The 21,666-nt window shown below is 36.1% G+C and overlaps 1 protein-coding gene across 1 annotated transcript in view; it reads right to left on the bottom strand.

Annotated features, from left to right (window-relative positions):
* The window catches only part of ROBO1 (roundabout guidance receptor 1), a 651,980-nt gene that overhangs the window by 273,310 nt on the left and 357,004 nt on the right, over positions 1-21,666 (bottom strand). The window contains exon 3 of the mRNA XM_026075994.1: positions 1,700-2,026. Coding sequence (XP_025931779.1) covers positions 1,700-2,026 — 327 coding nt within the window. The remainder of the gene's footprint in view (positions 1-1,699; positions 2,027-21,666) is intronic.

The raw sequence follows: 21,666 nt of genomic DNA, 5'->3' as shown, positions 1-21,666 counted from the left end.
AAAAAAAAAAAAAAAAAAACCTTCTGGTGGTACTAGTGTTTCACATACACATCCAGATCCTGTCAGTAAGATTCTTACTGTAATCGCATCAAAATGACTTAAGACAGGGGTCACAAACAGATTTAGAAACTAACAGGTAAATTGACACTGGCAATGCTGTACCAACATTTGTGGCCTACCTCATGTTTCTGGGTTTTGACAAAAAACTGTGGAAGATACAGAAACACTACATGCAGTTCAAAGATTTCTTTGAGGTACCTCACAAACCGAAGAACATACAATAAGCATGGACAGAACTTTAAAACTCATTTTAAGGATCAATGAGGAGTACTAAAAGGAAACAACAGCAATAAGGTAAAATCAGATTCTCTTCACCATCAAGGTCCACTCAAAACTACACCTATAGGATATGGTACACAACATTTCTGAGTAACTGATCAACAAATGTCCTCAAAAAATTTGGATTAAATAGGTTATGCATTTGCTGGATAAGTATATTTTCAATTAGTCATGCACTAATTATTTTTATCAATAAAAAACAGTAACAAGGAAACAATGTGGCCACAGGTCTTAATAGGGTGTATTTACTGTGTCCCATGTGACGCTGGAGATCCTTCTGGTATATGCATTGAGAAAGTACTTGTGATCTTCTGTGAATGTAGGTGCAGCTAAGCAAAGGGCTCAAGTAAACACACAACTTCCAGTCCGTTTCCTTGGCCTCCTGTAAGAGTTATGAAAATCTAGCCCCTCAGATAAATCTTTTTCTAAAGTTAGATGAAATAAATTTCACCACTGGTGTCTAACATTACTTGTCTGAAGTTAGGAGTCTAGTCAGACCTAATTACCAATACACATCATTTAGCCATTGGAGGGAGATTAGTATTTTGAGAGAGTAATTCATTCAGGTCTGAGTCAGCTCTTCAAGAGAGCACCAGGTGAACTGCTGTAGATCAGAGAGGAAATCTATAAAACTCACTTAAAACAGACACCTAACTTTTGGATAGGAAGAATTCCTCTCATATTTAAGTATTCAAAACTGATTTTTTTAACCTAGTCACAGCCTATGAACGCTGGAAACCCTTTCATGTACACTCTCTTCCTCTAAAATGAGTAGAATTTAAAGGGGATACAGGAAGAGATAAGCATAACAAAGTGACATGACAACATACTTGACTGTTCCTTCCTTTGGCCAAATACTTATAACTAGACAGATAATTCGTAAGCCACTTCTTTCAGAGCAAAAAAGGTCATTTTGTGTTTGTACACCTGGCATTATTTTTTCTAGTGCTTATTCATGCAACAACAATTCCAAATGCACCCTGTTGGATCAAATCCTAGCTTACCTGCCTCCTAGCATGAATTGCATTTTGCATGGATATTTGGTGAGCACAAAACACCAGTAAATTTAAGTATACAGTATCTAACAAACACTAAGTAATCATAACTGCATGGAAACATAAAAGATGTATGTGAGAATGCACAAAAATGTCTAAATTTCTACAATGATATGATACCTCTTCTATTTTCTTATTTTCCTCACTATTTCCTTATTAACAGGTATGTAACAAATCTATGCATATAGTTCATTCATTGCTTCTAACTCAATATCTCATATGAGAGGCAGCCCACACTTTATTTCCAATCTTCAAATAACGTCAAGGCCAGGTTGTTGCTAAAGCATGAAAAAAACGGTACTTACTTGCGACCTCCAGCGATGCATTATGACTTACAGCTTCCCCAAGGTAATTCCTTGCCACACAGATGTAGACCCCTTCATCCGGCCTGCTCTTGCGCCCATGCACTATGCGTAAGAAAAATAAAGATCCGCTGGGCAGCAACATCCGGTGGGAGCGCGGATCATCTTTGTCCGTTTCCACTCTTTCACCCCCTTTGTACCACTCAATTGTTGGGGTCGGCCTTCCTTCAGCTTTACAGTTTAAAGTTGCTGGTTCTCCTTTTGAGACAATTAAATCAGAAGGGTGTTCAACAATTCGAGGCGGGAAATCTTCTTGCCGAAGGCGGGAGCCTGCAATATAAAAATGCAGTTTTCTTATTAGATCGGTGCCGCRTACAGTCATAAAGTTTTGTAACATAACAACATAACCTATCCTGTAGTCCACGATTTAATAAGAATGGCTATTATCATCTTTTTAAAGTGAAAAAAATCTCAAAACATCTTTATTCATTCATTGAGTGCAAGGTTCTCCCAAGTGAATAAATTCAAAAGCATTTTTCAAAAGGTAACCTATATTAGTGAACTAAGCTTGTTCCTAATTCACATCGATTTGGTTGCATTATGCATATGCATTCTACATATGCATATGCAGAATTATGAAAAACCTCTACAGATATTATGCCATATTTGGCAAAACTACTACTTCTCTAATGTACAACACGAAGTCACAGCTAATCTCATCTGACCTTTTGGAGAGTCCATTAATTCACGCAATGCCTGTTGAGTAAGTCTTAACATCTCTAGTACTACAAAGTTACTTTGTTTTACCTGTAATGTCAGCTCCCTTTAGTGACTTGTTAAGCAGTATTAAAGAGGTAGAAATACATGGAATGGTGGAGTGCTTCATGCAGCTGTTGTGTCAAGGAAAACGAGAGTAACTTCTTGCGTTATAAAATTTTTACTCTCTCCTACTATTTTTTATCCAATCTGGATAAAAACCAACCTGAGAGGAAAGTATCAGGGATAAAAGAAAATTTACAGGCAACCAAGCTGCTCATCTAGAAAAGCATTCAAATTCAAATTCAGCCTAATTCAAGCTGCAGCTGATGATGGCAAGGAAAAACTCTAATGATGGTCTGGATAGTTATATACCACAGAAGTATACGGCAACAAACTGGGTGCCCAAGAACTCTGAATTACACATAAGTAGCTACTGAGGCTTTTAGGTTTTTAAACCATTGACTCCCTTTCCATTTACTATTTTCCTTATTTCTCTCTTTCTTGACATACAATTTTACCATGGAGAAAATTAGTCTCTTGGGTCAATAATTCCTGATTATTAAAATTTTAAATGCCAAAAATTTTTTATTAGTATTAATAATATGGTTTTTGAACAGCTGTGAAGCAGTATGAAGAAATATGAGATCTGTTCACTGCAGGTTAGAAGACTGTAAAATGGCAAAGAAAAAGGAAAGGAGACAAGGAGAGGATGGTCCCAGAGAGAGTTCTGTTTCCAATATATACACTGAAAACACTCTGAAATGTAGAACTTGCATGTAAAGTTTATTTCACATTTCCTTCACCTCAAGATAATCAGTGCAAATTAAGCTTCACACTAATCAGCTAGCATTAACTGCACAATCCCAGATCTCCAGTAGTATGGCTTGACTACATTAAAATATGTTGGTATTCTTTATGCAGTACAGTAAGATAGCTTTATATGGATATTAATGTTTATTAAGTATGTAACAACTCAGCCAGCAAAGCAGCCTACTCTTCAGTCCTCTGAGAAAAGGTAATATAAGTAGTACTGTATTTAGGACTGTATTCCTAAACTATAGGAAACATTTTATCACTTGTCTATCTAATTTGTTGATTTCTGTTCAGATGCCCAAAATATTGCAAGACTCTGTAGTAACTAAAGCAAACAAGTACATTTCACRTTCTCTTTTACCTACAACAACTACCTGAGACATGAAAATTAAAGCAAGAGCAAGCAGAAGAGAAGCCAGGAAACTCCCAAATACTTTTGCTAGCTACACATCATTACGCGGCTCTGGACCAGATGCTGGAGGGGAGACTGAGCTGCCCCTCCCAGGTGCAGGGGACAGACCAAACCCTGGGAGAGGGGAGCCTGCAGTACAAGGAAATTGTGCCAGTCAGCTTTGCTATTATTATACATCATTATGGAGAAATAAAAATTTGACTTGTAAGTAAAATGCTTAAAGATAGTTAAGAACTGTTTTAAAAGTCCAAGTCTGCATCTATGTTGTGTGTACTACATGTTCACATTTTCATGGATTATGCTAACCAAAATAAGCGGGGGAAAAAAAAAGAAATATAAATGAAGGGAAATGAAATATTATTTTCAGATTTTCTGCATGTTCATTTTCCCTCCTGACATTTTAGTCACTGTACACTAACTTCTAGTACTGTACAAAATGAGAGTTTAAATGCTGAGCTGTAAGCTTTCTTGAAAACTGAGACTCAAAATTCTTGAGGGGGAAAAAGTCTGTGTACAAGGTCAAGTTCTCAGGAAACTTCAGGAATGCTCACATACTTTTAAAATTTCTTTGGCGGGTAACATTAGAGGAACTAAAATGACAGAACTGTCCATTAACAGATTTTTATCCTAGCATTTTATAACGTAACCTTTCTCTGGAAAATTTCATTAAATTGCTTGAAGCAGAAGGGGACAAAAGTTGTATGAGTAGTTGACTGGCACCCAGCAAGCATTAACAGCAAATTTAGTGACAACTGCCTGAGGGGATATAATGGCCTTGACAACCAAGTTATAATCTTTCTCCATATCTACATGTTATTTTTTAAAAATCTTCCTTTCCTTTTAGCCTAGTTATTTAAGCTCCATTTATGTTTTATTGAGGAGAAGCAGCTTCAATTATCAACATAAATCTTATACTGGGCACCAATCCTGTAATTTGCTTGTCAAAAATCCATCCCACAGGGGATATTTGGTAAAAAAAAATAGAAGCAGAGCGCCTATTATGCACTGAATCTGCCATTAAATATACAATTGAGCTACATTTTTCCCCCCGCAAAGATAACAGCACTATGTTATAGGAACTAACCAACTCGTGTTCCCTGCTTTTACTAGAATCCAAGTCTTTCATAAGAAGACAACAGGATGCCACAAATTAAAGTATGCCATACTAATTATTTCATGCTGCTACTTAAAAGAACAATTATATAAAATGATGTTTCCAGTTTCTTGGATGGTGCCATAGCTATTTTTACAAGAATTCTAACACCGAAAGGAAAAGAAGTGAAGGTTCAAAGAAAGCTCCTAACGTTAGATGAATGCTAAATTTCTAAAGGCAAGAATTACCTTATTCTCTCCTTAAAGCTTCATGTTGGTGTGATAAACAAATATAAAGTATTGAAAAAACAGAACAGCAGGGAATAGATGCTTAAATGGGAGAACTGTTGGTATCAGGGCTGCAAATACTATGCTAGTCTCCTCTAATCCTCTAACAACAACCACCACCACGAGGTAGCCTGAGACAGTTAGAAATCAGGACCATATTTTGATAAAAGGTTGACACTTCGCTGAGATGGATAAGAAAAACCTGATTTCCTAAGGTCTATATAATGTAAATAATGATTTAATCTATATCCAGTAAAAATGCTGCATGACCTAAGTCACCAGCCAAGTGGCAAGAAAACAGGACATTGTTGGCCCTATTTATTTCCATTGCACAAATACAGCCTTTAATGTATTTAATGCTGATCTCAGTCCCTTCTTTTTATTGGAACTCTTTACGTTATAACATAAGATCTGAATAATTGGCTTAATTCTTGCTATCAAAGTTACTAGTAAAATGCTAATAAACAAAACCACAGTTTTAAAAATCAGGGTTAGGTGATTCTTGCAAACAATTACACTTTGTAAGAACATAAGACTGTTACCAGTTTCCCAGTACTTCAGTTACATATCACAATCTCTTTCAGAAACTTTTCAAGGAGTGGTGGGGTACTTTTGTTGCTTTGTTTTCTACTGACTGGAATGATGTTCCATAACCCTGTTGCTCTCACGGTTAGATATCTTTCCCTAATTCTCAGGTCAAACATACCCATGAGTAGTAAATACCTAACCACGAACAATAAATACCTAATACTTTCTGTACATGAGCTGCCCTTTAATTCAAATCTCTCCTCACACCCCTTCGTACTGCATCCCTTTGACGTGCTCCCAGATTGCAATCATATACCTTTTCCTTTTTTACCATACTCTTCGATTTTTGGTGGTTGTTCCTGCTAGGATCAACAAACCTCATCTGGTTTTCTCTCCTAAGATTTGCTCGCCATTCCCTTGTCTTAAATTTTGGTTTTAGTTCATCCTTTTTTAAGGCAGAAGACCCAAACCATACAGACTTTAGAAGCAAAAAGACTTAAAACATTATTTCAAGGACACACTACAAAACAATGTCACATCATGTTATGGAACAACAATAATTAAAGGGAAATCAAAGCAAATGGCTCAATCCCGTATCAGGGAAAAAGCACCCCACAGTTTGCTCTTATTTATGTCACAAAATTCTGGAAGTTTATATGTGCCATTTCGTGCAAGGGCCTAATCTGCTTGTCATCCTGTGAAAATCTAACTTCAGCATATGGATGTTATTTCAGAAACACCTTTTTATCTGTTATTTTTCTGAAAGTGGCTTTTTATCTGTTCAGAGTCATGCAGCTAACCTAACCTATCAGGTTATTTGTGCTTATAGACAGCAAATAACTTTCAATGAAAAATTAATAGGACAATTGTGATCCACAGAGATTTCATCCTGTTCACTTTCTTTCTCTCAAACTCCTATGATTAAAGAACTTCCTTTGTCCCTCCTATTTTTTGAATATTCTTACTCTTTGTATGATAAGGCAACTACCCTTGTTCAGCCTAAATGGAACATTTGATTTTTTGGGCTTTGTAGCCTGCAAAAATAATGCATTTTTAAAAGCAGCTACTCCAAAATTTCCTTGCCAGATGTTGTAGTCTTTCATCCATAAACAAAGTAATTAACCAAGTAATGCTGTGCCTATGCCTCCTGTTTTTTCCAAAATGGTTAAGTCTAAGGACACAAGTCTCACTCTTGGAATTCCACTTTGGCATAAGGCACAACAGCCACAGCTGCATGAAACTGATATTTTTGAAATACTCTTCTCTGAGAATAGCATTTGTCATTGTATCACTTCAGATTCATGAAGTAGTTCTTTGCAGTGACAGAGAGTTTTATTTACTACATCTATTGATATCTAACAATTGAGTTCGAAAATATACTGTAGAAAAAGAAACAAATTATCATTTTAACCTAAACCCTGCCATAACTTTGCACAGTCATAACTGCAATCATTTCCATAAATACTTTAAAAGGATGCCACCTTTATGAACAGTAGTGTCAGGCAATAGAGATGCTGTTTTTCTGCAAGTGAGTAGATATTTTGTATACTGCAGAGAAAAGGGAGTAGTTGGAATGTAACAGTATTATCAGTTGTTTAATGTCCACCCAGAACTACAAGTTTATTGAAATGCATTGTAAGATGGATTTAATAGTTCCAAATACTGAGCTGGGAATAGGTCCAATTCTTTCCAATAGCTTAGACACCGTAAAATGTGACGAGCCTCTCATAGCTTGGATCAGTAGAACCTGCAATTCCCCTATGTGCTCCCAATAAACAGTATCATCTCCATTTTTCTGAGTGGAAAATAGGAAAGAAAGACTTGACTAAAAGAGAAGCATTGAGCACTAACTGATCGTCCCTACCATGAAACCATTGTGGTGTTCCATGAAAAGAGAAATCAGGTGTTTCAGTCTATATCATTACATCAAGGAACCTTTTTATTTCCCCCTTAAGCTGTTATTGAAGCTTCTGTTTCTTATGAGAGATGAAGTGACAAATAAATGTTCTTTTTCATTATTTCTGTTACTAAGGTACATTTTGGGGTAAAACAAACAAGTAGCAGTTTAAATACACAGTCTGCATATAAAATATAAAAAGAAAATTTTTGGGTCATGGCTTTTGAACTTAGCTGTTGACATCCACAAAATATTTCTCCCAGTTAGAAAAATAACCCTGAAGTATTTAATGTTGCTAAGACACCATGAATTATAATTACATTTCTGTCCTGGCTACCACGCTATCAGAAGATGTCAGAAACCAATAATTTTCTGTATACTTAAGGCTGAAAAAAATCTACAGAGTAACCACAAACAGCCTGGAGTTTTAAGCTATGTTCATCTCTTTCCCCAAAGCAAAAGATTAAATGGGAGCTGTACTGAAAATGCCTCAAATTCAGACTGATTCCGTGCCTGGCAGTTGTACTGAGAAAAGATACAACCCAAATATTTGTAGCAATAGCAATTCAGTTTACATAATATTCTAATAATGTGTTAGCCAACTGAATAGGAGTTAAATAAAGTATTACAGCAATAAGGCAAATAAATAGGGAAAACAAAAATAAAAACAATTAACACATTCTGCTGGTTTGCATGATTTTTTTCTGTTCCATATTGTATATTCTGCAGTAATTCTGGATATAGATGATTTGGTCAGAAAAATGCATAAGTTTTTAGGCAAAAACACTTCTGAAAAGATGTATGGCACCTTACAGCTACCTAAATGCTCTGCCTGGTGTGAATGGAAAAAAAAAAAAAAAAAAAAGGAGCAGGTACTGTATTGCAGAGATGCTAACACTGAGTCCTTGTTTTAATAATGAAAGATGTATTTCCCAGGAGATGCTAAAACAGACTACCTCTCAGAAATGATCACATTTAAAGAAGCTGAAAGTGGCAACCATAAGAGTCATGCTTCAGTGTCTTAATCCAAAATTAAAAATTGGTTTCTTTAAAATTGTTTTTGAACAGACTATTTAATTTCAAGAGACATATCTTTACCATGAATCCTTGCTTTACTAACACAGGCTACTGTCCAGCAGTTAGCATAAGTAGAGTCCTGACCTGGTTATTCATTAAACATAGTTAGAATATAAATTTAAAGTAATAACAGTTATACTGGGCTATGTAAGAGGCTGATACATACATAAAACTTCATGCAGTAGGTGACGATCTTGGTATAAGAAAATGTTTAGTTTTATTTTTCTTTTCCCCAGTTCTGCTCTCTCTGGCAAGTTATTTATCTCATCTGACTTCAGTAGATGCTACAGTAGCCTGAGATAGAGGTATCTACAGCAGCGACTTTTGAAACCAAACCTCATTCAATAAAGATTACAATATTCCACACCAAACTGGTAAACTGGTAATAGTATTTTCCCTGAAAGGAAAAATCTATGGAATTACATGAGTATTTTTCAACCGCACTACATGACAAAAACAAATGCAAAGGTAATAAGGCCTACTTTATTCATCACTTTGTCTTTGAAATGGCTAGGGTAATGCTGTGGGATATTCCCAGCACTGAGATGATACTGAGAACAAGAGTACTCTAGCTAGAGTGGCAGTGACTGAGATGAACCTGAGGCGAGCTTCTGTCTTTGGGGATTTGGACATGACACCCTGGAAACGCCGAACTGCTTAGAGACGATCACTAGGGTGAGGGAGGCAACGGGGGCAGGAAGGCAGAGGGGGACCAAGAAGACTGTGGCATTGCTAGAGCTGACAGGAGTCTGGAATAGCAGTCAAGAGCCAAAAAGGGATGCCTTGGGGAGGGGGGCCAACAAGGAGGCAAAGGATTATGGAAAGACTGCGAGTATCAAGTATATTGAAGTAGAGAATGATCAGAAGGCCACTAGGGAAACAGATACCTGGCTTACACTACAGTGAAATAATCTGAGGATAATCTGGGTAATTTGGTGGATAAATTGAAAAGACTTTGGAAGTGAACAGAGGCTGAACAGAGGAATTGGGATGTCATAGGAAGATACGGGACTGCTCAGAGCAACCTCTGCTGCAGGGTTACAGGCAAACAGAAGTTGGAGAAAAGCAATGGGAGCGCAACAAAACCAAAGGAGAACCTTTGGCTGCAATGAAGGAACCAAACGAACTGCTAACTTAGTGAAAATGCCTAGGACTTCAAATTATATAGTTAATGAAATACTTCTGTGTTGTTAGTTCAGATGTCAGAAGAATTGACGAAGAAAATCCTACTTTGACTTGAGGTTTGTCTGGAACCAGTGTCTGCAATTTCACTTGTTTGTGGCCTGCTTATGGTACACTAGGCYATTTCACTCCAAAGTTTTCTCTATTTGAATAAACAAATAAAATACAAAATATCCTACTGATGACCATACTCCTCTTTCAGAAGCAAACACAACTACAGATAACTGCCTTTTGTGTTGTTCTTTTTTAAAATCATTTACTCATGAAGACAAATGTGCATTAACACATCCTATTTCTATTATTTCAGATGGGTTGCCTACACACTATTCCAAAACTTTAGAAGCTTCAAACCCATCTCCTACCATGCTTATGAACACTATCTTCTAATTCTATTTCCAACTCCATTTTCAGCATGAGATGATTCTCATATTGATCAGCTGCACGTTAAAATGTCTATGAGCTGCTGAGAGAAGGGAAAAGGGATCTTCACACCCTCTGGACTATAAGGAAGCCAAAGAGACAGCAATTCTTAAAAGGGCCAAGGGTTTCCTCTATTCAACTCTATGAGGCAATAATTGTCAACTCTGAGACAAGAGAAGCATAGTGTTATAACATTATTATTATTATTATAACAACACAGTCAATGGCACTTCTAAGCTTCTGCCTGTGCCAGTTCTGATGCATTTTATACAACTGGTATTGCCATTTATTCTTATTTTCAAAATAAATCGAAAAGAAATACAAGGAGTCCAAATATCTATCCGAACTCCTGTTCTTTAAGACAATTATTAATTTGTTTATCTGTGAGGGTGAATGAAATATCAGAATTGCCCTCATGAACCCAAATTTTGGGTATTAACAGGAAGGGTATGTCAGCTAAGGAATAAATTGAATTAAATACTCACAGCACTTGTAACTTACAAAAAGTTAACAATGCAATAAAAAAGAATCACTAAGTAGTTCAGGGTTTTTTTACTTCTATCACCAATATTTTAATGTGTTAAAAATTTGGATTAAGACTGATTTCTTTCATTCCATTTAAACCAAATTGACTTTTTGTACAACATTAAGTTTGGCAATTACAAAAAGGCTGGGCATTTTCACTTACAAGTTGTTACTGCAATAACACATTTCTGCCATGGTTTAGTAGCACATGTAAGAATGGTAATTCAAATCCAAAGGAAAAACTGTTTTCAGTAAGTAAGTTATTTAAAATAACATAAAATGCATATATATCAATTAATTAAAAATTCTTTATTTTTAACAAGCGGAATAATCATTTTTCACACAAAATTAAATAACCACATATTTTAAATCGTCTGTTCATATCCTCTTTCCAATAGGTATTTTTATTCAAATAAGAAGCTAAATAAATTAGTATGAAGCATAAAAGATAACATGCTCTTAGTGGAAAGCAATAAATTTCTTCTCTCGAGAGGAGGAGAAAAAGGATCTATGAACCCACAGGTTTAGAAATGAAACATCTGTTAAAATCATAAGAACACTGCTATTCAAGTCAGAATATACTGTTGGAAAATGAAATTTCAATGAAATTATTCTATTTATACTAATGCAGAGTTTTCAGAAAACTTCCGGAATACTTTAATTTTCCCTATAAATGAGAGATACTCACTTTCAATATATAATTCAGATTGCTTACATGTTAAAAAGCCACAAGTTATTTGGCATAGCAATGTACATGATACATATTTTATCACTACATGATGACTGAAGATCTCAATCTTTCTATTGCTATTTTTCACTATTACAAAGCTATGTCAAAACAGCAAACATGAATTTTCACCACAAATGAAATTCCATCCATCATTGCCATCAAAATCATCTCTTTCTCAGTGACAATCTAAGTGACTATCTTTTCACATTGACTGCAAGGTTTCTGAATTTCTCATTTTTCAGCAAGACAGAAAATACTTTTTTTTTTTTTTTTTAAGGCTTCTTTGCTTCCAAAATTCAAACTGAAAATCAGAAATCTCATCCATTCTTTTTACAATTGTTTCTACTTCCTTCTTCACATAATGCACAACTTTACAATGCTAGTATTTCATCCTACTACAGATGATCAACATCACATGAAGAAAGCCATATCCTAAGACTTTCCTTAAACATATGGTAGTATGGGCACAGAAGTCTCAGTAAGTTTTCTACACTGACGGATGAAGAACTAACGCTACCAATATCATCTCCACTTTGAGTTCCCACTCCAGAGCATGGCTGCTGAAAACCTAGTACAAAATCACCACCAATTTGAACCATCACCTCTGCCACTGCTATACCCTCTCCAACTACATTTCGGTTCCAGCTGTAGCAAAAACAGTACAACATAAACAACTTGAAAATAACCACACTGAATACTTCAGCATCATTCAATGGCCACCTCAAAGCTGCCTAAAAACAGGACTTGGAGAAATGCCATTGATCAATCAATCAGGCTTGTATATTTACTCTCACATAACCCTTAAAGTCATTTTGATCACCTACACCCTGGCATCCAGCGTTCTCATATTTCAAGCTCTGAATCACCTTATGAATAAAACTCCCTGGAAAAGACCAAGCAACCAAGCGGCTCAGGAAATTGTTCAGCTCCGTATATTCCTTCTCTACCAATGCGCGCTGTGAAATTTCTCAATTAGCCGAAGACTGAAGTGAGATCTGGGTAGAACAAAAAGTGGKTCACTGTAAATAAGAGCTATGTTGAAGTGATCATGACCCTTTTACCTCGGGGGGGAGAGGAGAAGGGGAAAAAAACAAAACACAGACCAGCAGGTCAGTGGAGCATCTCCATGATCTCCTAGCTGGGAAGGGGGAGGTGCTCCAGCTAACACGCTGAACCTTACCAGTGGGAAGGAGGAAGGGAAAGGCGAGATCACACGCGCCTCCAACAAAAGGCGCCCTCCAGCCAGCAATTTGCTACACTGCCAGTGAAACCTAGGGGTGTAACTGGAACGGAGAGGGGACAAAAGGACTTTCATTTTTACTTTACAGTCTCCAGAAGGCACTTAACTGAGATAACTCGGTACCAGAGCAGACAGACCTTCTGTAATAGCACTAACAGTTTTTGACCCAACCACATATACCAAGATTTTTCCAAATCCCTTGTATGATTGCTGAACTTCCCTCTCTATTTTTCAACACAGCTGCATACCTTCTTTACAGAAGCAGATTGTACTGTACATTCACAGCTAGATATATATAAAATGCGGTTAGAAATTTGACTTTTAGTTATTTGTATCTTACTGTATTAACAGCTTTAGTTGAACTATAAAGAAAAAACCCTCAAAAGAATTAGCTTCAAATTTTCAAAGCACTTTCTGTACGGACAGTAACTTCAGTCTTCAAGCATGCAAGCAATATTTAACATCTGCCTATACAAAATTAAGAGGAGAAAAACAAAATGAAAAGCACACTAACGAGTTAAGTTCCTACTTATAAGAGAGACAGTAAAAAGAAATGTTTACAGACTGTTTTCCTGCATATTCATAGTGTATTTTTCAGAAAATCTGTAGCTAATAGCCTAAGTGTTCAGCAGTCTGAAGTCTATTTAAACATTTAAAACAAAGCTTTTGAGATATCCTATATGAAAGGCACATTCAAGGAAGATATTTAAATAGCACTGGTTTTAGGTGAGTTATTAACTTCTTCAAGAAAAAGTACTGAACTACAATTTTAAGGATAATTGTCTGGACTCATTTATACTTTCAGAAAACAAAATATTTGAAATGGCCTTTTAAAGGATTAGTAACAAATCCCTAGAGGAATGCAGCCCACCTCAGTCAATTTTCAACCTTAAAAGCAAATTCTGACATATCCAGAACATTAACGAAGGCAATGTTTATAGCTTACATAGCATGCTAAATGTGAGAATTCTACAGATAAATAAAATGCCATTGACTCTGCCTACTGAAGCTTATAATGGAGTAAAAAAAAATAATAAAAGGGTGGTAGGTTATGGTTGTTGAGGAAGAGTTTGAAGAGCTAAGAACATTATTAACAGTATGAAGTAAAAAATTAGGAAAATAGAATTCTGTGACCAAAAGAAAACACTCAGAAATGTGCTTTTATGCTGGATATTTTTTGTAACTGTTCAATTATTATTATTCCTTTAATAGTATTTCCTTTCTTCCTCTTTATTGTTTAGCAACCAGCTTATGAACTACTATTATAAGGGGTTCTGGTGAAGGGATTAGAGTACTGATGGAGAAACAGAGATCAAGATTAGGCGTCCAAAATGGCAAAAGGCATGAGACAGGAGAGGTATGAGAAAGATGTGTTGTCACTTAATCATGAGGCTTTGAGGCAAAAGGAGCAGAGATGAACGTAAGCAGCAAATGAGGGCAGAGAAACAGAGCTCAGAAGACTTCTGCAGAGCTGCACAACAAAGGCACAAGAAGCTTGAACTTAAAAGACAAAATGATGTGAATAACAGAGCTATATAATTTGAGAAGATTACAATGCATAATGCAACAACACTCTGGGCAGGCCAGAGGTTTGTATGGTTTACATATATAAATGCAAATTAGGAAGAAGCCTCAAAGTGACTAAGGAGAATAGCTGTCGGGGGGGGGGGGAGGGGGGAGGAAAGGAATCATCATACTATTTCTAACAGTATCCAGTATGTGGCAGGGGGGTTCAAATGGTAAAGAAAAATAGGTTAGGTCAGGAATTAATAAATTGTAGAGGAGCCTGTGTGCCCCCAAAAATCGTCTGTCTTTTTGCAACTATATCAATTGATCTAATAAAAGAAACTACTACTCCCCACAAGCCTTGTTTCACAATGCAACAATAGACAAGTATAGAAAGACAAGTGGAAGAAGAACAACCACCTATAAAAATGGGCAGCTAGATTTAAAGAATCTGCTGCTAAACTAAGTATGTTCCTTTGGCAAGGAAAAGCTATCTTCTCCAGTGTCTGAAAGACTCTATAACAGATTTATATTATTGGAGTTTTCCTTCCAAAAAATTAAACTGCATTTTACAGGGATGTAGAAATGCTGGGGGGGGGGTGGTGGGGGGTGGACAAAAAACTAAAATAAACTACCTATATTCATATAATGAATTCAGATTTAATCTCAAGTATAAGTATCTCATCATCTACTACTTGAGATTATGGTAATACTTCCTATAATGTCCTGAAGCTACCTGTTCACTAAATTTGCATGTTCCCCTCAAGTTTATTACCAAGTGGACTTGTTTTAATTACCTCCTCCCACCCCTGCCTCCTGCCCTCCTGCCATGACTACATCATGCAGAAATAGTCCAATCCCCCCAGAAAGAAAAGTAGGCTGGAATCTTTACTGCCAACACACAACGTTAATCTCACTAGAAACTTATGCTTTTGAAGCAGCTACATCCATCTCTGTTATAGCAACAGTAGGCTATCAGCTATGGCTTGAGAGGCAGACGCAATCTACTGTAGGCTTTGTCTGTCTTCCCTCCTTGCAAAGGACTACCCAATATTTTAAGTAGACTTTTTTTGCAATAGGGTTTTCAAGGCTAAACTACTTTTCTGCATCAGGAATATAAGCAGGGCATATTTTCTAAACTCTAAAAGGCAATCAATACATGGACTTCTTCCACTTTATGCAAACAGCCATCTGAAACAAAACCTCTCAGCCTAAAGTAAGCCTTCCTGAATAGGCTGAAAGCCTTCAGTGGGACTAATTAGATAGAACCGCTAGGCCTTGAGGCTCATGGCTGCTCACTGGGGCCCTGTGCAAACGCTGAGAATTAAATGCATGGTTAGGGGTTTTAAATTGATTAACGGATATCGGCTGTCCCTTCTTTACAGGTAGACTCCTAATCTCATTCTTTCCACTTATCTAATATACCATTATATGACTAATTAGTAAGCTTTACAGCACGCATCAATTTGAAGGCATTTTCTAAATAACAACTCATCTGTCCTTATTTTAAATTCTTATTTCAAATGAACAGGAAATTCTCCTTCAGTGTTGTGATTAAAAGCAAAAACCAAGTAGTGCTAAAAATCTATTAAAAATGAACGGATCTTTTGTTGAGAGATTGTAGTGCAAATTGTCAGCCCTCTATGCTTTACTTAAGAATTCTACTCTTAATTTTTTCCTACTATTTTGTGGTTGCTGCAAGTATTTATAAGCTGATTTATCTGCATTTGGAACACCACACTGTCATAGCTACAAGATCTTATATAGAGAGAAATGGATTATAAATAGTCAAGTTTCATAAGACAGATTCAACACTATCTGATTCTTCATAAGGATAGCGGCAAACAGCTGATTTTCAAGATTATTAGGGAAGAATCACTGGAGAAAGACTGGAAAGTCTTAACTCAACATAGCACATCACTGGAAAACACTACCACCAAAAAAGCAAATGAGTTCATTCACCAACTTTAAGAATGATAATCTAATGACAAATAAATGAAAAAGACTGGTACATAAGATTTAGAAGTGGAAGAGAAGAAAAAGGTCTCTAAAATATTTCACCCAAGATCTCATGACTTTTTAATCAGGAAAAAAAAAAAAAAAATGTAATGGGTTTTCATGGAGAGTTCAAAGCTCTCAGCAAAGAGATGGACCACTAAACCGTATGTTCTTACTTCAGCCTTAACAGTGGTGTGGTAGAAGCCGCTTAAGGTCTTCTCTGGATTTACCCTATGTGCATAGCAAGTGCTTGGCCTCTGCAGTAAAATACAGTTTTTTTGTTAGGTATGTATGACCTCTACAGAGTGCAGAGGAAAGATAAAATGATTCAGAAGAAAATGCTAAAAAAATGTTATATTGAGCAGAAAATGACCTAGAATTAGCAGCTTGGTGTGGAACTGCCTAAACCAAGCCAAAGCCAAATCCCTTATTTCTTCATTCCTTAACTAATTAACCACTACTAGAGTGGTACCTCCTTCCACCTGGAATGAGCAGTCCACAGACCTGTGCTCAAGGCAGATGTCTTGAAGATGTTTATGCCCTTTCTTTCAAAAGCATACAAGAATATGTTTTTCTGATAAAGTCTGATGAAGGTGATGAGGGGCCCCATTTGTAACAGCAATTAGAGATGTCACAAAGGACAGGAAACCTGGGATCAAGTCTCTGCTCCGTGGGCTGTTCATCAATTTTACATGAAGCAGCTAAAACCCTAGTATCTCAATTTTAGAAGAAAGTTATTGTGACATTGTTTATGAAATGCAGTCTGGTAGGTCTGATTACTGTGCTAGTGGACAGAATCCCTTAATGGACATGGGAAGAATATTATTTCTCCTGAGTTCAGTGCTAAACCAAAAGGTAAGAAGAAGAGCACACTGTTTATTTAAAAAATAAAAAAAAAGTCTTCCTATGATTGAGAAATGGATGAAGGAGGTTTCAGAATGGCAATTTCAGACACAGTTCATCTTTAGGTACCTAAATGCCTTTGGGATCTTGCCTTTAAGCTGTGTGCTTATTTCAACTTGTAAAAGACAAGCAGACATTTATCCACCTTTTCATGGGAAGTGCTAGCAGACTCGTCTATGTACACACGTGTGGCACTATTTAAATAGTGTTATAAATAATAAAGAAGAGAACCAGCTCTTTCATGAAGACCCTGAGAGCAGTATCTTAGGAGCCAAATTTAACCAAAATAATCAAAACACCTTTTTACTATCTCAAATGGAGGTTCTGAGGCAATAAAAGGATCTCAAGAAGCACTTTCCAAAATAACAAGAAATCTCAAGTCCTAGCAGTAACACTTAAGCTGCCAACACAGATTCACAGAGCTATAAACCTGATTTGTTTGTTTTAATATTGCCATTTACTTATCAGTAAAAAAAAAACAAAAAAACAAAAAAAACCCCATATCTTTAATCTGTGCAATTAAACAACTATTCTTACAAGCCAGCATTACAATTTCACAATTGCTTCATTAGATAGCATTATGTCCTGTGCAAAAAATATATGGCATACTTAAGCAGGCTTTCCCGAAATAATATGATACCATACTACTTTTAAAAACAGAAATGAAATGCTCAGTTTTGCTATTTGGTTTAAAAAGAAACCCTGATGAATTAGCAACAATGTTGTAACTGTCTACTCAAAACAGAATTCTACAAAGAGCCTGAACCAAAGCTGAAAACTTCTTATATTCAAGCTAGGATACATACCTATAAGAATGGAAATAAAACCTCTGCTTCTTTCCTGCTGAAAGAATATTTTTCATCTAACTGCTCTATTCGTTCTTAATTGACCATGCAACATTATCGACAAGATAGGAAAGCTTGATGGTTGTACATGCAATTCTCCAGAAAGTCTTCTGTTAACAGATGAAAAAAGGCCAGCGGGGACTGGGTTAGAGCCTAGCTACTGAAGCTCTGACGTTGTGTTATTTTCATCGATGGAGACCAACTTTTGTACAAGTGCTTAGCTACTACGGGCCTGCATGCTGAAGAAGTTCTTACTTGGAGATAAATTGATAGCATAGGATAAAGCATTGAAAGTGACTAAGGAGGTCCTAAGTTATTCAGGTACTTTGAAAAAACGTACCAAAGACAAGATTGGGTTTCAATGGGGCAAATAATTTAAACAAATTAAAATACTTTTCCTCATGCAAGACCATAGCACTCAAACTACAGAAAAACAAAACCAGACCACAGCATGTAACAAAAAAGGATATATTCAAATTGTCATTCTATGTGCTTTACACACACTGCAAAAAGTGTTTCATGTATTACACTGCCTCTTCTACAGGTCTCAAAATGCATGTAATATTAAAAATGCAGCAGACTCAACATGTCTGTTCTTAACAATTACTGTTTTCACTGCCCAGGCCTTTGTAATCACATTAAAATACATTTTTATGAAAATAAAATTTAAGGTGCTCACAGAGCAATTATGAAATTGTCAATTTATTGATTTTAGTCTAGGAAAAGGTTCTAAGGAGTACTAAGTCCCCATGAATTCCAATGGGATTTGAGTGCCTAATTTTTTAAAGCTGATTTGAAAATGGACAAACTTAAATACTGCTGAGAAGTGTGGAGGGTTTTTTATTTGTTTGCTTGTTTGTTTTTTTTACTTTAGATCCCTGACTGTAAAACTCTACTCCTGTCACAGTGTGCTTACATATTTGACAATTCAAACACRTTAGCTCAGCAAGCATCTACCAACATTCATACAGGTTTCACTGGTGATTTCTTAGAAAGTATTATATCATGAACAGTAGAAACAATAAAAAGAAACAATAAAACATAAAGCTATACATTAAGTACTTTGTATGCATATTTAAATACTGCATTTCAACTGTAGAAGAGGACACAGTTTCAAATGCCATGTGAATTTTCATCCTGATATCATCCTTCGAATAGCCTAATAGTGTCAATCTTTATACAAGACTGACTAAAAGAAACCAGGATATGAAGTATATAATTTTGTATTCCTCTTTTATTAAATGGAAGAAATCTTTTTTTTCCCTTGACCTTGACCAAATACCAGCCTGTAACTCTTTGAATCTACACTTTTTAAACACAAAAAAACCCTGCAACACAACAAGTATAGAATTGCAGTTCTTTAGCCTCATTAAATTATATTCCTTAACTAAATTATTTTCTTCCACAATAAGCCACAGGAGCCTGATGGAGTAACATAGACTACATTCTCTCTCTTACATCCCCACAAATATAATTCTGAAACAAAACAGAAATTTAACCTCTATTTTCAAGTAAAACAGGAGAATCCCAAAATATCCTTCATCCTCATTTAAGTAAATATCCCCACTCATTAACTGCAAAAGTAATACTCATAAACAAGCAGGATCAAGCCATAGTAGTGATCACTCCTGACACTGAAACAAGCCTTTCTTCATATATTTCAGCAGGAAAAATCCCCATTTTCCTGTTAATGCTGTCTGTCATAAAGCCCAGAATGAATTAGCGAAAATGCTTACTTTTAGGTTAAAAGCTCTCACAATGACAAGAGTACATTAACAGGGGAAAGAGAGTAAAAAGAGAAATAATGCTAAGGAGGCCATCTCCACAAAACACTGCTGTGAATGCCAGTGCCTAAAGCCCTGCACGCTTAGTAGTACTGCTCACTGTAGTCCCCTCTCCCTCTCTCTCCCTGGAACAATTTGCCTGCTCTCCTTCACTAGTGTACAATCTCCCTTTCTTCCATTAAGGAGATTTCCTCCCTTTCTGAATACCTATCACTCTACAATATGTTGGCTCTACGCTGAGGCCGAATACTACTTAATAACTTTTGGTCAAAAAAACTGCAGGGGCAGACAGAGTTGCAGTGGCAGACAGTGCGCTGTTTCSAAAATAAATAAGAGAGTACACTATTAGAGATAATTACCCAAAGGCACTGGAGTGCAAATACTGGAGAAAGGAATCTGCTCCTAAGGATTATGCACTTTCATTGACATGCAAAGAAAAAAAGGCAACTGAAATTCTAGCAACTGCAAATAGGAACCACTAAAACATTTAAAGTAATTTAATTCTCTTCCAGACTGAACGGTTTGTAAAGAAACTTCTTTAAGAAATACCACAGACAAATGTGACCATACATGTTGACTAGAAACTATTCTACATCAAATGTTAATTTATGTAGTTTATCACTTCTATAAACCATTAAACACTGTGAATATACCATAACATGACTGAGTTAAAACAGTAAAGCTGGCTTGCCCACTTCCAGCAAGCAAATATGCTTTTAAGTTAGGCTTTCAATAAAAATATGATAGGATGGAATTGTGGTTTTACAAAATGTGGTACCATTCTCAAAACGCAAGAAGATGTCTCTACACTGCTAGAAAGAACAGAAATATATCCACATTGGGGAATGCTTAAAAACACACACACACACACACACACACACACACACACACACAATGAACATTGTAACTTGTCTTTTTATATTCTGCATGTAACAAATTGTTACATACAGATGACAGATACTTTTGGTCTGTGCATGAAGAAGGTATGCTGAAGACACGGTTCACAAAGAAGAAACAGGTGAAGATAAAAAGTATGAAAGGAAAATGAAGTTGAACTTCACAGACTACTATACAAACTTTATAAAATCTATATATTATTGATAGAAGTCTGTTTAAAGTAGTTTTATATTTTAAACACAGCAAACTTTGAAGTTCAAAGCTGTTCATCTATATTGCATTCAATGTAATACAGTATGAGATTGAAGATAATGTCATTTATTATACACTTTTCATTTAATCTCTTGAATTGGCATACATTCCTTTCCTCTTTTTTGGTATGGGTTTGAGGTTGCGGGTTTTTCAACATCTTTGATCCAGCTACTGTTGGATCACTTTTGCTTGCGATCAGGTCTCAGTGGAAGCGATGACTGACTACCACAAAGCCATTTTGAAAAAGTAGGAATATTCCTGAAATAACTTCTAAACGAATGAATGTGAGAATAATAATAATAAAAAAACCCAGCACCCTTCTATATACTCAAATCAGATTTTTCCTCACAACACATCAGCTCTTTTATCCTAGAGATTTGTAAAATATCCAAGAAGCAGATTTCTAAACATTGCACTAAATCTGTATGTTTTAAGAAACGTAAATTTTATCTTTTCCCCAGAAATGCTGCCAAATAACTACTGTAGGAAGGTCTGTCCAGGTCTGTAGAACTAAAAACGGTGACTGAGGGTGTGATCCATACATTTTTTCATATCAGGTATCTAAAATAAATGTCAGTGCTTCCACTGTTCATACAAACATACAGAAAAAAGGAAAGACTAAATCATGAAGACATCTGTGTCTTGATATTGCTCACAGTGGTGCTCATTTTAGTGCCATAACTGAGCAAATTTAGCAGAGTATGATTACTTTCCTCCTGCCCTTCAAATCAAGCAGGAAGAAAAAAATCCAAGAACTCTTACAGAAATCAGCCGGTCATCCAATTCCCTGGGAGAACAGAATAAGAATCTAGGGATATTTGA

Source organism: Apteryx rowi, unplaced genomic scaffold (assembly GCF_003343035.1).
Source record: "Apteryx rowi isolate R43461 unplaced genomic scaffold, aptRow1 scaffold_42, whole genome shotgun sequence".
In the NCBI taxonomy this organism is placed as follows: domain Eukaryota; kingdom Metazoa; phylum Chordata; class Aves; order Apterygiformes; family Apterygidae; genus Apteryx; species Apteryx rowi.
Note: the sequence above shows the minus strand (reverse complement) of the source record. Positions and strands in the feature narration are given on the sequence as shown.